Raw genomic sequence first — 13,396 nt, 5'->3', positions numbered from 1 at the left:
AATGCAATCAGCTTTAGTTCTAAGAAGAACACAGCATAGCAGTGGAAAAGAAAGGGAGACTTATCTCCTCGGGCTGTCTCAAATTCACTGATTTAGCTGCTTTAATCTCAGTTCCTGTGGCACCTCCACTAGAGGGCAGAATGTGGAAGAGAAAGGAGATGGAATACAAATTTACGCCTGGCTTCAGAATGCCTGTAGAAACCTGGAGGATTGAATCCAGTCCTCATTTTGTGAACTGAGTTAACTTTGGCCCAGAAAGACTTGTAATTGGCTCAAGGTAGAGTTGATGGATACATCACCTAGGCTCTTGATATTTTCAGGCTGGTATGTTCCTGCGGTGATGACATGCGATGAGGCTGTATCTTGGTAAGAAGAACACAGTCTTGAAATGACACTGCCTCCGGAGAATCCCAGCTCAGCACATGCTAGCGTATAAACTTAGGCTGGTTGCTTCAACTCTCTAAATCTTTCTCATCTCTAAATTAATAATAATACCTACCTCATGGAGAGGTTGCTAGAACTAAGAGAATGCATGTAAATTGTTTAGTACAAAGCCTGCCATATACTAAGAGTTAATTTTTGTGAATTATGAAAAACTTGTCAGATATTGGATTCCAAATCTGACGTTTGGAATCAGTTTCACCTGGAATCAGTTTCAGCTATTGCACTATACAAACACATGCAATATTTTCTATTTATCTCATTTTAGAAACAAAATTTTACAAATTGCATCCTCCCAGCTATAATATTCAAGGAACAGGTGCGTGATACCTATTTTGTTGACTATGCATGGCCTCATCCAGAATAATGGAGATGGAGGGATAATAACCTGGAGGGATTTTTGAAATTTCCACTAGATCTTGACTGAGGTTGGATGAAAAAACATTTCTAAGAAAAATGCAATGTGGTCTTTTTCTTTTTTTTTCTTTTTCTGCCAAACTTTTGACAACTGTCTGGGGCTTCAAATGAAAAAGTAGTCTTTGCCGTTGTAAGTACCGGCAGTCCGGCAGTGCCCTTGACGGCCTGAGGAAGAGCGGCTGCTGGTGAATACGGAGAGGCAGAACTGTTTGTCCCGAAGGTGCAGCTTTCGGGATGCCCTCTGCAGGAAATCCAGGTTCATGGAAGCAGGCTGGGGTTGTCTCATGTCCCTGCAGTCTCAGCAAAATCTCAGGCAGTCTTGCAAAAGCAGTTTCTTCATTAAACATAATAGAAGGCAAGTTTCCATATGCTTACTGCAAATGGTGTTTGCCCTAGAAACGTTAAACCTTTTTTGAGACAAACTTAGCCTCTAATTTCCAGTGCATGCGGTTACTTTGATTTTTATTTGGCTAGCTAGCTCTGGCTGAAAGAAAAAGGTCTAGGATGTGATAAGGAGGTTTTGGAGAGCCCAGAAGTAACTCTTTTGTCTCCTATAGCCAAACTTTGAGGTCTCGTCCTTTTCGTGTTGCCATCACGGATGTAAGCTGGGTGGGGGGAAGGGGACCAGCGTTTCAGTCAGTTTCGTGTCTGCCCCTGAAGAGTAACTTTTAAATGCAAAGAGGTGGGGTTGCGAAGGATCTGTCATTAAGGGTTCTTATGGGTGGGACCCAGAGACCGGAGTAAAGGGAAGGAGTGGTCCGCGCGCGGGTGGGATCTGTGGAGCAGACAAAATGTGGGACCCCTGTCCCTTGAAGTTCAACTTGTCTCTTCCTGAATAAAGAGCAAGGCATTCGTAGTTCCTGTCCCAGGGACGCGTAGAGGAGAGATAAGCGGCCAAGATAAGAGTGGACAGAGGAAAAGGCGAGACATGTTCTCCACGAAACAGACCCCTGCCCTCCCTCCGGACAAGCGCTACAGCCGAGCCGGGGCCCCGGAGCCGGTAAGATCCACCAACCGCGCTCTGCTGACAAACAGGTCGGATAACCTCACAGTCGGGATGAATTCAGGGTCAACCCCTCCCGCCACTGTCTCCTCCTACCCTTGGGTGCCACCTTCTTTCTCTGCTGTCGATGAGCTTCGGCTTCCCCAGCCCCTCACTCAGCGCCGTGCAACGAGTCCCCAGGCACACTGTCCTCCAACGCGGTTGCCCAGCGTCCGGGACCCTCCCACGGTCATGGGCAGGGTTTCCTTCAGTGGTCCAGTCCGGTCAGTCCGGAGACCCAACTCTCCTTGGCAGGGGCGATGCTACGTCTCCTGCAGAGTGCCCCCTCCACCCGGCACTCTCCACGCCTCAGGTGGACTGGGCTGCACGCGGGCTCCTGGGGAGGCTGCAGAAGGAGCCGTCGGAAGCAGCCCCTTGGGGATCCATGACCTACTCTCCGCGCCAGCGTCGCGGGCGCCCGGCATCTGGAAGGACCGCGCAGCGGCCTCGTCTGCCCCAGATGTAAGCCTCCTTTCCCCACTGCGCTCGCCTCTGTCTCATCCCTCTTAGAGCCAGGACTGGCTCTCGGTTCCCCCGCAACCAGCTGGTGCCCGGAGATCACCGGACCGTTCTGAGCGTTGGCAGCCCAAAACCAGTCCCACTGGCAGGGTGCTGGGAACCCCTGAGTCCCCCGAGCGCAAACTTTGTCGCCGGCCGCCGGGGGGCGCAGGTTCTGAGCTGCTCTGGGTTTGGCGGGTTCCGAACCAGTCCTGGAAAGGGACAGCGTTGCTCCTGGTTCCGGAGAGGAAAGGTAGGGAGGAGTACCGAGGATGGCCCTCACTGGTTGAGCCCCCAGGAACCAGTTCTAATCTGCGGCTGCCCTTCTCCTTAGGGGGAGTAGGGGACTGGAGACCACTTGGTGAGGCAGGGACTGGAGGCTGCGCGGGCGGGAGGAAGGTGGTGTCGTGCGGGATCCTGCTGGGACTCTTCCCCAGCGCCAGTGGCAGGCGCCTTACTCCTGGTGCACCAACTCGGGGCCGTTGGATGGCGGTGTAGGCGCTGTTTGCACCGCTGGTCACTCACGGCAACGAGCCCAGGACGCTCAGAGCGGCGAGCTCCTCAGGGAAGCGCGGAGCTGGGCATTCCCAGAGAAGCTGTCCAGGCAATTCAGTAAGTGGAGTTTTCCTTCCGCGGGAAACTTCTGAGAACAATGCACCACAAAAACCCAACTCTGGTTTAAGACCATGACGACTTCTATGTATGTACATTTGTAGTTTGTACTCTTTTTTTATTTTTTGTAATTTAGTGATGGAAGCAAAACTCTGTAAAGGAATGGCAACTGCTACCAGAAAGGGAGTGAAGTCAGGACTTAGTGATCATTATCCAAAGACACACATTTTAGCTGAAGGTGTTGAAATTAAAGATGCTGCAAAACATTAATTTTTGGCATAACCCAGAGAGAATGAGAAGAAACAATGCATTTTTTAAAGTTATAATTTTTTTTTTTTTTTTTTTGTCACAGCCACAACATTTACCAGCTTGTTTGTATTATTTGGTGCCAATCGTTGTGTTATGTGAAAGAGCTCTAAAAATCAGTCCCCAAAACCAGGCTCCTGCGGGTTGAGAGGTTAGACTAGACGTCTGCATAGACATGTGTGAGTGCTCGGCTGAGCAGTCAGCTTTTCCATAGAATCCTGTCCAGCACACCAATTGTTGCACTAGGATGAACTATTTTTAGAGTTATTTGGGTGTGGAATCACATAAACCTCCAAACCTCAAGATGCTGGAAAGCTTTATTTAGGGGAAGGGGGCTCTTCCCAGAAGGTTCCTTGCAGGATAGGATTACTGTACAATGATGAAAGACTCAGCCTTCAAGGAGGTAAAAGAGCCAAGGATTGCTTTATTAATCTCACCAAGTATATTTCCAGGCATAGTGAAACTTTTTTAGAAGGTGCAAAATTAATCCCATCGGAGACCTTCCTCTTAATGCTACAGAAATCTTAATAGCAACAGCCCAGAAGGCATCAGTGCAAACCAGCTGTGCCTTTATTCGGGAAGGGCCACATTTCCCATCGTGGCTTCGTCTGGATTTCAGCCTTGCAGACTCCATGGCCCTGCAAGCCCCTCAGTTGCCCTTCTCCATTGTTGGGTGCAAACAAGAGGGCACAGGACAAGCTGAGCATCCTAGCATCTCCCGTTAGCCTCGCTGCTCTCTGCCATCTGCATTGTCAGAGCTCCACACTGTTAGTGAGGTACATGTTGATCCTTTGTAATTTTCCCTAACCCCCAGCCTCCCCCCACAAGAGAACCTGTGGCTTTAGGGTTTCTGAGTTTCTCTACTGCTGGAGAAATGGGAGCTCCCACAGGACCAGGAAAGCTGTGATATAGAATTTGTGCTGAATGTGTCCAAGGGAGAAAGGTTTCTTTAATGTGCCATTTTTAGTCAGCAAGTAGTATGCATTCATGCATTCTGTTTGCTCCATCACTATTCTTGGCATTTCACTTTGACCAAGTGGAAAATTGGGCTGGTTGGTTAAAGGATACTTACCTGCATAGAATACTAGATCCACACTAAGCACTCAAGGAATCCCCCAGACTTACCTGTTCCTCAAAATCTATTCACACACACACACACACACACACACACACACACACACACACACATTTTTGTGGTTTAGACTGTTCAGAGAGGAGTGAAAGGTACTATAGATGACATGCTGTGATGGGTAGAATATGGAGTTTCGTATCAAAGCTAAATTCAAATTTCTTAAAAGCTGCAAGACCCTGGGCAAGTCAAATAATCACATTGAACCTTGATTTCCTCATCCAGCAAATGGGGACGATGCTACTGACCATCTATAAAGACACTATGAACATGAAGAAAATAATTATGTCCCAGAAATACTATATATAATACTTGTACATTCTATAAAGCCTCCCTAACCTGTTTGTAATTATGGAGCTGGTCCCATCTTGGACTCAATGAATCTCCCAGGCCATTTTCCACAGCCAGCTTTCTGTGATTCTAGAGCTGTGCTGTCCCATACAGTAGCTGCTAGTCACATGTGATTATTTAAATTAATCAAAATTAAATTAAAATTTCCATTCTTCAGTCTCACTAGCTAAGGTGGTCAATAGTCCCATGTGACCAGGGTGACCATATTAGTGTAGATAGAACACCTCCTTCATTGCTGATTGTTCTCTTAGTTCTAGAGCTTCTTTTCACTTGAGTGATAATTTAATGAGACTCCTGGATGATAAAAGGTTTCCTGTCCAGCACCCCTCTTTGCTTCTTTTACACTGCCAGGGCATTTGCTGAATGGCAAATGGCTAGATTCATTTATAAATCAGCCAACAAGTGTGTATTAGTTACAAAATCCTTGGGGATTTTCCCTCAGCCTTGATGATTTTTGCTAAGGTATTGTTCCTTTCTCTTCACAATGAGCTTCATGGCTGCTATTGGAGCAGAAACTCTAATGTAATAAAGGGAGGTTCTTCTCTCCCCCATATGCCCTTACATGTTGTACCATTTTTCACAAGAATGACAACACTGGATATACTAGGTTCCATGTTTGGATCAAAATCCACTGAGAGTGTTCAGTTTATTCAGATTCAAAACTAATATTCCACCTCACTCTGTAGGACACCTTTCTGAACTTACCACCATTTGACAAACTATGCATTTTATTTTTTTATTTTGATTATTTTCTGTCGCTTCCTATTCTAAGATACAAACTCCATGGAGCAGAGATTTTTCTGTTTTTGTTCATTGCTAGAAGACTGCCTGGTACATAGAGATATATTTGGACTAGCTAAGATAGATAGATGCTGTATTAGTTTCCTAGGGCTGCTGTAATGAATTACCATAAACTGAGTGGCTTCCAGTTCTGGAGGCTCTAAGTCCAACATCAAAATGTCAGAAGGGCCCTGTCTCTTTAAGGCTCTGGGGAAGAATCCTAAGAATCCTTCCTCGGCTAGACCTGGCTTCCGGAGGTTGCTGGCTGTTCTTGGCATTCCTTGGCTCATAGCTGCATCATTCCAATCTCTGCTTCCATAGTCCTTCTTCCCTGTGTCTCTGTGTTCTTTCCCCTTGTTGTAAGGACACCAGTCCTATTGGACTTAGGGCTCCCATGACTCCAGTATGACCTCACCGAAACTAATTACAAAGGCAAAGACCCTATTTCTAAGGAAGGCCACATCCTGAGGTTCCGGCAGACATGTATTTTGGGGGACACTGTTCAAGCCAGTAGAGATGCAGAGATAGGTAACCCGTTCCCTGCCTTGATTCCTTATCCCGTAGGGGTTTATTCTGTGTCTGGGATTTTGCTAAGTCTGCTTTAGAGCAAGTACAGTCCATGATGTTTATTATTCCTAGACAGGTCATCACCGTGCAGGTTGGGAAGCCATGTGTGCTTTCCACGTGGGTGTGGAGTACGTGGGATGATCACCTTCAGATTGTGGGATCAGCTGCCCTGTCCCAAGCCTGTCACGGTCCCCAGCCCTTTTACCAGGCTCTGTTTCTTTCTCTTTGCTCAGAAAAAGTCACTGTTGTCCTGGAGCGCTGGCTTGTCTGCCGGCCTCATGCCGGAGCATTCGGCAGCACTGTTCCTCGCACTGAGCTCTGTTGAGGTGTGCCCATAAGTTCTGTTTTCCTCTCAGCCTCCTGGCAGTTGCTTTCATCAGCTCACCTTACAGCAACTGCGGTCCATTTTTACGTGTCCAAGCCATCAGAGTCGGTGGTGACAAGCCCAGTGTCAGTCCTTGATAGGACTGGGGATCTGGGGTTATCCTGTAGGTGATCCATCTTGCCAGTCCCTATCAGTGCTGAAACTGTCAGCAGCTCAGGAGGACATCTGTGGAGAAGGGCTAGTCAGCCAACAGGCTGGCATTGGAGTAGGGAATATAGAGGTGAATTGTGAAGATTATTTTGGTGAGAGTAGTTTGTGTTTAGCCCAGGGCACCTTTGAGCTTTTAGACTGAGAGTATTTGAAGAGACCTTTGTGTCCAGAACTTGGGAGAATTTAACAAAAAGTCCTCATGCAGCTATGAAAGTAAATGATGTCATGCTCTCCAAAGCCAGGAATGTCATTCTGCTAAGGTGTCACAGCAGCACAGTAAAGGTTGATAGCACCAGGAAGTCGTAATCTGGGCCGCCAAGAACCCCATGAGTAGTGAAAAATCTCTATGAACAGTTCAATGTGAATTTTTCTGGCTAAAGCACCATAGCACCCAGAGAGGTTAAAAGCCCTGTGCAAGACCTAGATAGCTTCAACTAATGAGAATTCAACAATACAGCCTGGACAAAAAGAGGAATAGATTCATCCATGTATTCAACACACATTTAGGTGCCAGGCACAGTTATAGGCACTTGAAATATACCAGTGAACGAAACAGATAAATATTCACGTGTGTAAAGCTTAGTTTCCAACTAAACACTAAATTAGGAGTTCAGGAAAGAGGTAACTGTTGGAGTACCTCTAATATTAGTACCTCTAATATGAGTCACTTGGCTTCTCATTCTATTCAGTGCCCTGGAGTGAGAGCACAAAAGAGAACAGAACCCGCTGTTAGTTTCAGAAGCTGCGTGCCTTCTATACATATCTATCGTACAGTCTTGCGTGTCATCCTGTGTTTAAAGATCGGTGCCTTTTTGTCCTCTGACGTCAAGCCAATTAATTAATCCAGTATTCAACTGATGAACCTGTCCCATCTCTGGAAAAACTGACTGTGTGGGATTTATTGGCAGAAGCTATATTGGTCTCCAGGGTGGCACTTGCCTAAAGATTTTCAAGGATTATTTTGACTCTATGCGATTTTCACCTTTGTGGGTCTATTTCAGAGCCTCATCCTACAAGTGAGATGCCACTCCACTGTGGTGTGGTTTGGAAATCAAAACTGTATGATTTTACTTATTATTTCTCTGTGCTCTTTTAAAAACAATTTTGTCCAAGTCGAACAACATCAGACATGGGAGTTCTAATCTTTATCTGATGCTAAGTTGCTGTGAGACTTTACAGATGTCAGTTGACCTTTTTGATCCTGGTTTCCTCATGTGTAAAATGAAGTAGTTGCACCAGTCACTTTCCAATGTCCTCTCCAGATCTAAAAGCTGAAATCTGAATGGGGCAGAGAAAATGAGCAAAATATTTCACCCTTTTATTTCTTTTTTCCCTCTTCCTTTTCTGACAGTTGAGAAGCCCTGCCTGGGTAAGGGGCAACCTAGTTGACTTCAGTTTGCTTCCCTCTTTGTGGGTCTTTGTTAATTCTCTTTACAGTGACTTTTTGCCAAAGTGCAAAATTGCTGTTCAATCCCAAGGAAGGCTGATCAGAGGAAATCTGATCGTCAGAGCCCACATATACCTGGGGATATCTTCTCTGGCTGTAGGTCAGAATGAAGCCTTTACCAATGCATGCAGCTTGGGGGTGGTGGAAAGAATGGGGAGAGGCAATCCCTGGTGTGGGGGGCCTTCCAATCTGTGGCCCAGGATCAAGTGTGGAGCCAGGTATGCTTCTGGGTACAGCTGAGGAGTTTGACGCAAGAGGAAATTGTCCTTAAATAGCTAGGTAGGATATAACCCCTCTGTATTCAAAGTTATACAATAAAATATAAAAATCTATTTAGAGTTGCAAAAGAACAGAATTTTGAGGCAAAGAGAGATAATTCTGTGATATCTGAAATTTAGGAAGATTGGATGTATTAATAAAATAACTCAGGAAATAGCGTGAGCCTGATTAAATCATTAAACCCAAGGCAGGAAACAACCTCAAGGCAGCCCTGGCCCTGAGGCATACAGACCTGGCCTCAGGTTCTTGTTCATCACTTACTCGCTGGCTGCCCCTCCAGCAAGTTAATTTTCCTTAGGCTCAGTTTCCTTCTCTGAAAAATGGGAAACAGGGATGTGATCAAGGATTCAATGAAATAATGCTGTATGGAGACACTTTGTAAGAACATGAGTTGTTACATAAATGTGTGAGTTTTATTTTTTTCTTTTGGTTGCTGTTATTTAGTGGAGAATTTAGTTGTGCACATCCACCCTATAAAAATAGGCCTATTGATTTAAAATCTTTTTTTTCCTTTTTATGATTCTTTAAAAAAATTTAAAAAAAAATTTTTCAACTACAGTTGGCATACAATATTATATTAGTTTCAGGTGTACAACATAGTGATTAGACATTTATATAACTTATGAAATGATCACCCAGATAAATCTAGTACCCATTTGACACCATGCATAGTTATTACAATATTATTGACTATATTCCTTATGCTGTACCCTGCATCCCCATGACTATTTTATAACTACCAATTTGTACTTCCTTCCTTCCCCTTTTTCACCTATCCCTCCAACCCCCCTCCCATCCGGCAACCATCAAAATGTTCTCTGTATCTATGAATATGTTTCTGTTTTGTTCATTTATTTTACTCTTTAGATTCCACATATAAATGAAATCATACGGCATTTGTCTTTCTCTATCTGACTTACTCCACTCAGCATAATACACTCTAGGTCTATCCATGTTGTTGCAGATGGTAAGATTTCATTCTTTTTTCTGGCTGAATAATATTCCATTGTATATATGTACCACCTCTTCTTTATTCATTCATCCATTCATGGACACCCAGGTTGCCTCCACATCTTGGCTATTGTAAATAATGCTGCAGTGAACATATGTTTATAGATGCACATGTCCCTTCAAATTAGTGTTTCAGGTTTCTTCAGATAAATACCCAGAAGTGGGATTACTGGGTCCTTCTTTGTCTCTTATTATAACCTTTGTTTTAAAGTCTATTTAGTCTGGTGTAAGTATTGCTACCCCAGGTTTTTGGTGGTGTTTTTTTTTTCCTTTTTTTTTAAAAAAGATTTTATTGGGGAAGGGGAACAGGACTTTATTGGGGAACAGGACTTTTCTCCAAGTCAAGTTGTTGTCCTTTCAATCTTAGTTGTGGAGGGTGCTGTTCAGCTTCAAGTAGTTGTCCTTTCAGTATTAGTTGTGGAGGGTGCAGCTCAGCTCCAGGTCCAGTTGCCATTGCTAGTTGCAGGGGGCACAGCCCACCATCCCTTGTGAGAGTCAAAACCGGCAACCTTGTGGTTGAGAGGACACACTCCAACCAACTGAGCCATCTGGGAGCTCAGCGGCAGCTCAGCTCAAGGTGCCGTGTTCAATCTTAGTTGCAGGGGGCAGAGCCCACCATCCCTTGCGGGACTTGAGGAGTTGAACTGGCAACCTTGTGGTTAAGAGCCCAGTGGCCCATGTGGGAATCGAACCGGCAGCCTTCGGAGTTAGGAGCATGGAGCTCTAACCGCCTGCGCCACCGGGCCGGCCCGGTGGTGTTTGTTTTTTAAATTTCCATTTTCATGAAATATCTTTTCCATCCTTTTGATTTCAGTATGTGTGTGTCTTTCAATCTGAAGTGAGTCTCATGTAGGTAGCATATGTAAAGGTTTTGTTTTCTTTTCCATTCAGCTACCCTATGTCTATTGATTGGAACATTTAATCCGTTTACATTTAAAGTCATTGTTTAGAGATGTGTAGTTATTGCCATTTTATTATTCAAATACATATATATATATATTTCATCTTAAAGAAGTCCCTCTAACAGTCCTTGTAATACTGGTTTGGTGTTGGTGAACTCCTTTAGCTTTTTCTTGTCTCCGAAGCTCTTTAACGGTCCTTCAATTCTAAATGACAGCTTTTCTAGCTAGAGTAATCTTGATTGTAGGTCCTTGCTTTTCATCACTTTGAATATTTTATTTCAATCCTTTCTGGCCTGGAAGGTTTCTGTTGAGAAATCAGCTGACAGTCTTATTGGAGCTTCCTTGTAGGTAACTAACTGCTTTTCTCTTGCTGCTTTTAAGATTTTCTCTTTGTCTTTAAGCTTTGGCATTTTAATTATGATGTGTCTTGGTGTGGGCCTCTTTGGGTTCATCTTGTTTGGGACTCTCTGAGCTTCCTTGATTCGTATATCTAGTTCCTTTGTCAGGTTAGAGAAGTTTTTGGTCATTAATTCTTTAAATAGGTCTTTTTTAATGAATTTTTTTAACTTTTGTTTATTTAAGTGTGATTTCACTGATATGTGGTATATAAACCCAAAACAACAAAAGAACAAGACAAACAAATGAGAAACAGAAACTCATTTTTATATTTCTTATCACATTGTTGAAGTTCTTACTGAGGTCATTGAGAATCCTTATAACCGATGCTTTGAACTCTGTGTCTGGTAGATTGCTTGTCTCCATTTTGTTTAGTTCTTTTTCTGGAGCTTTGTTCTGTTCTTTTATTTGGGACATGTTTTTTGTCTCCCCATTTTGGCTGCCTCCCTGTGTTCGTTTCTATGTATTGGGTAGGGCTGCTATGTCTCCTGGTCTTAGTAGAGTGGTCTTATGTAGTAGGTGTCCTGTGGGGCCCAATAGTGCATTCTCCCTGGTCATCTGAGCCAGGTGCTCCAGGTGTGCCCTTTGTGTGGGTTGTGTGTATCCTCCTTTTGTAGTTGAGCCTCTATTCCTGTTTGCACATCAATAGGAGGGATTAACCTTTGGGCTGAATTTTTGTGCGGACTGGTCATGACTACAGTGGAGGAGCTGTTGTGCAGAAGCTGACTCTACAGAGCAGCATTTGCTTTAGCAGGGCTCTGGTGCCGGCCCAGTCTTCTGTTTGGGTGTGTCATCTGTGGAAGTGGCCTGGTGGTGCTCAGGCATGGTTCAAAGCTGGCCACTGGCTGTGCTGGCCCCCAAGCCTCCTGGGAGGGGCTCCACCACAGGCCAAGTTCACCCACAGCCTGTGCCCTGCCTGGGGCCACCTGGCATGAACCACAAAGTAACTGCAGATGGCAGCCACCCACGCTGGGCTTTGAGTTGTCTGGGAGAGGTTAAGCTGTGAACCATTGTCAGCTGTCATTGTGCATGGCTTGGGGCTGCTTAGGAGGTACAGGTAAGCTGAGGCCAGATGCTGCTTGTTTGGGGTTTGTGAATATTTTTTAGGAAAATCTTCAGCATGAGCCAATCCAGGCTGTTTGTATGTTAAAACCACTGGAAGTGCCTTGGATGAACCTGTAAGTTGGGTGGGGCATAATCTCAGGGAATCATCCGGGTGGGACAAATGTTGTTAGCCAGGTTGATGGAGACTCAGATATGGTGGTGGCTGTCTGCACCTGCACACAGGGAGGGGTAAGGGGTCAACAAAGAAACAATGGATTCTTCCAGCACTTTTGTCTGGGAGATAACTGCCCTCCAAGCCCTTGCCCTGAAACCAGACAATTCAGTTCCTCCCTGTATGTCCCTGGCACCTTTTAAGCTGCTGCCCCAGTATTAGAGCTTAGAGTGTGTGAGTCTGTCAGCAAGTAAGTTCATGTGTGAGCCCTTTAAGGGGAGTGCCTGGGACTCAGCTGCGCTCAGTCTCACTCAGTCACAATCTCTGCTGGATTCACAGTCAGAAGTTGTGAGGACTTCTCTCCCTGGGACTAGAACCCTGGACTAGGGAACTTGATGTGGGGCTGGGACCCCTTCTCCTCAAGGGGGACCTCTGCAGCTGAGATATCCCTCCCAATTTTTAACTGCCATACATGGATATGGAGACCAGCCCATTCCATGTCTCCATCTTTCCTACCATTCTCAAGGTGGCTTCGTGCATCCTTAGTTATAGGACTTCTGTTCAACTAGACTTCAGGTGATCCTCAATGATAGTTTAGTTGTAATTTTGATGTGGTTGTGAGAGGAGGTGAGCACAATGTTTACTTACGCTGCCATCTTGACCAGAAAATCTATTTAAAAATCTTAATTCTGTATAGTCAGTTGCCCTCCATAGAGAAGGTCAAAGGAGGAATTGTTGCTTTCAAATTCTAGGCTCCCTTACAAGTAAGAAGAGCAAGACAAAAATAAAACAATAGAAATTTAACATCACCCTCCTTCCTTTATGACTCCTAGGGCACTATCCAACAGAAATATGTCAGCCACATGTGTAATTTAAAATTTTCTGGTAGTTACTTTAGAAAAGAAAAAGGAAACAGATGAATTTAATTTCAATGATATATTTAATTTAATTTAATATATTTAATATTTTATACTTTTAACATGGAATCAATATAAAAATTGTTAGTAAAATATTTTACCTTTTTTATACTAAGTCTTCTGAATTCAGTACTCTTGCAGCATACCTCAAATTAGATAAGCCCGATTTTAAGTGCTCAGTAACCACCTGTGGTGCATGTTTACCATATTGGATAGTACAGGGTTACATGGCATATGGTAGGTTGTTTCTAACTAAGCACCCCCTAACATATCCAGCTCCTAATTCCCAGGACCCATGAATGCCACCTTATAAGACAAAAGTAACTTTACAGATGTGATTAAGGATTTTGAGATAGAGAGATTATCCTGGATTATTTGGGAGTGCCTGATGTAATCACAGTGTCCTCATAAGAGGGAGACAAGAAGGTCAGAATCAGAGAAGGCAATGAAATGATGGATGTAGAGACTGGAGACATGTGCTTTGAAGATGCAAGACAGGCCACTAGCCAGGGAATACAGGAATAGGCTGCCACTAAAAGCTGGAAATGCA

At 44.4% G+C, this 13,396-nt stretch overlaps 1 protein-coding gene across 3 annotated transcripts in view; it reads left to right on the top strand.

Annotated features, from left to right (window-relative positions):
* Positions 1–1,645: 1,645 nt before the first annotated feature.
* Positions 1,646–13,396, top strand: part of CORIN (corin, serine peptidase) — a 201,080-nt gene continuing 189,329 nt past the window's right edge. The window contains exons 1-2 of one of the 3 annotated variants that reach the window (XM_074324644.1): positions 1,646–1,858; positions 2,156–2,362. In XM_074324644.1, coding sequence (XP_074180745.1) covers positions 1,787–1,858; positions 2,156–2,362 — 279 coding nt within the window. In that variant the 5' untranslated portion in view covers positions 1,646–1,786. Of the gene's footprint in view, positions 1,859–1,896; positions 2,363–13,396 lie in introns of those variants that run through there. The other 2 variants (XM_019741053.2, XM_019741052.2) reach the window with 2 other exon arrangements.

Source organism: Rhinolophus sinicus, linkage group LG02, assembly GCF_036562045.2.
Source record: "Rhinolophus sinicus isolate RSC01 linkage group LG02, ASM3656204v1, whole genome shotgun sequence".
In the NCBI taxonomy this organism is placed as follows: domain Eukaryota; kingdom Metazoa; phylum Chordata; class Mammalia; order Chiroptera; family Rhinolophidae; genus Rhinolophus; species Rhinolophus sinicus.
Note: the sequence above shows the minus strand (reverse complement) of the source record. Positions and strands in the feature narration are given on the sequence as shown.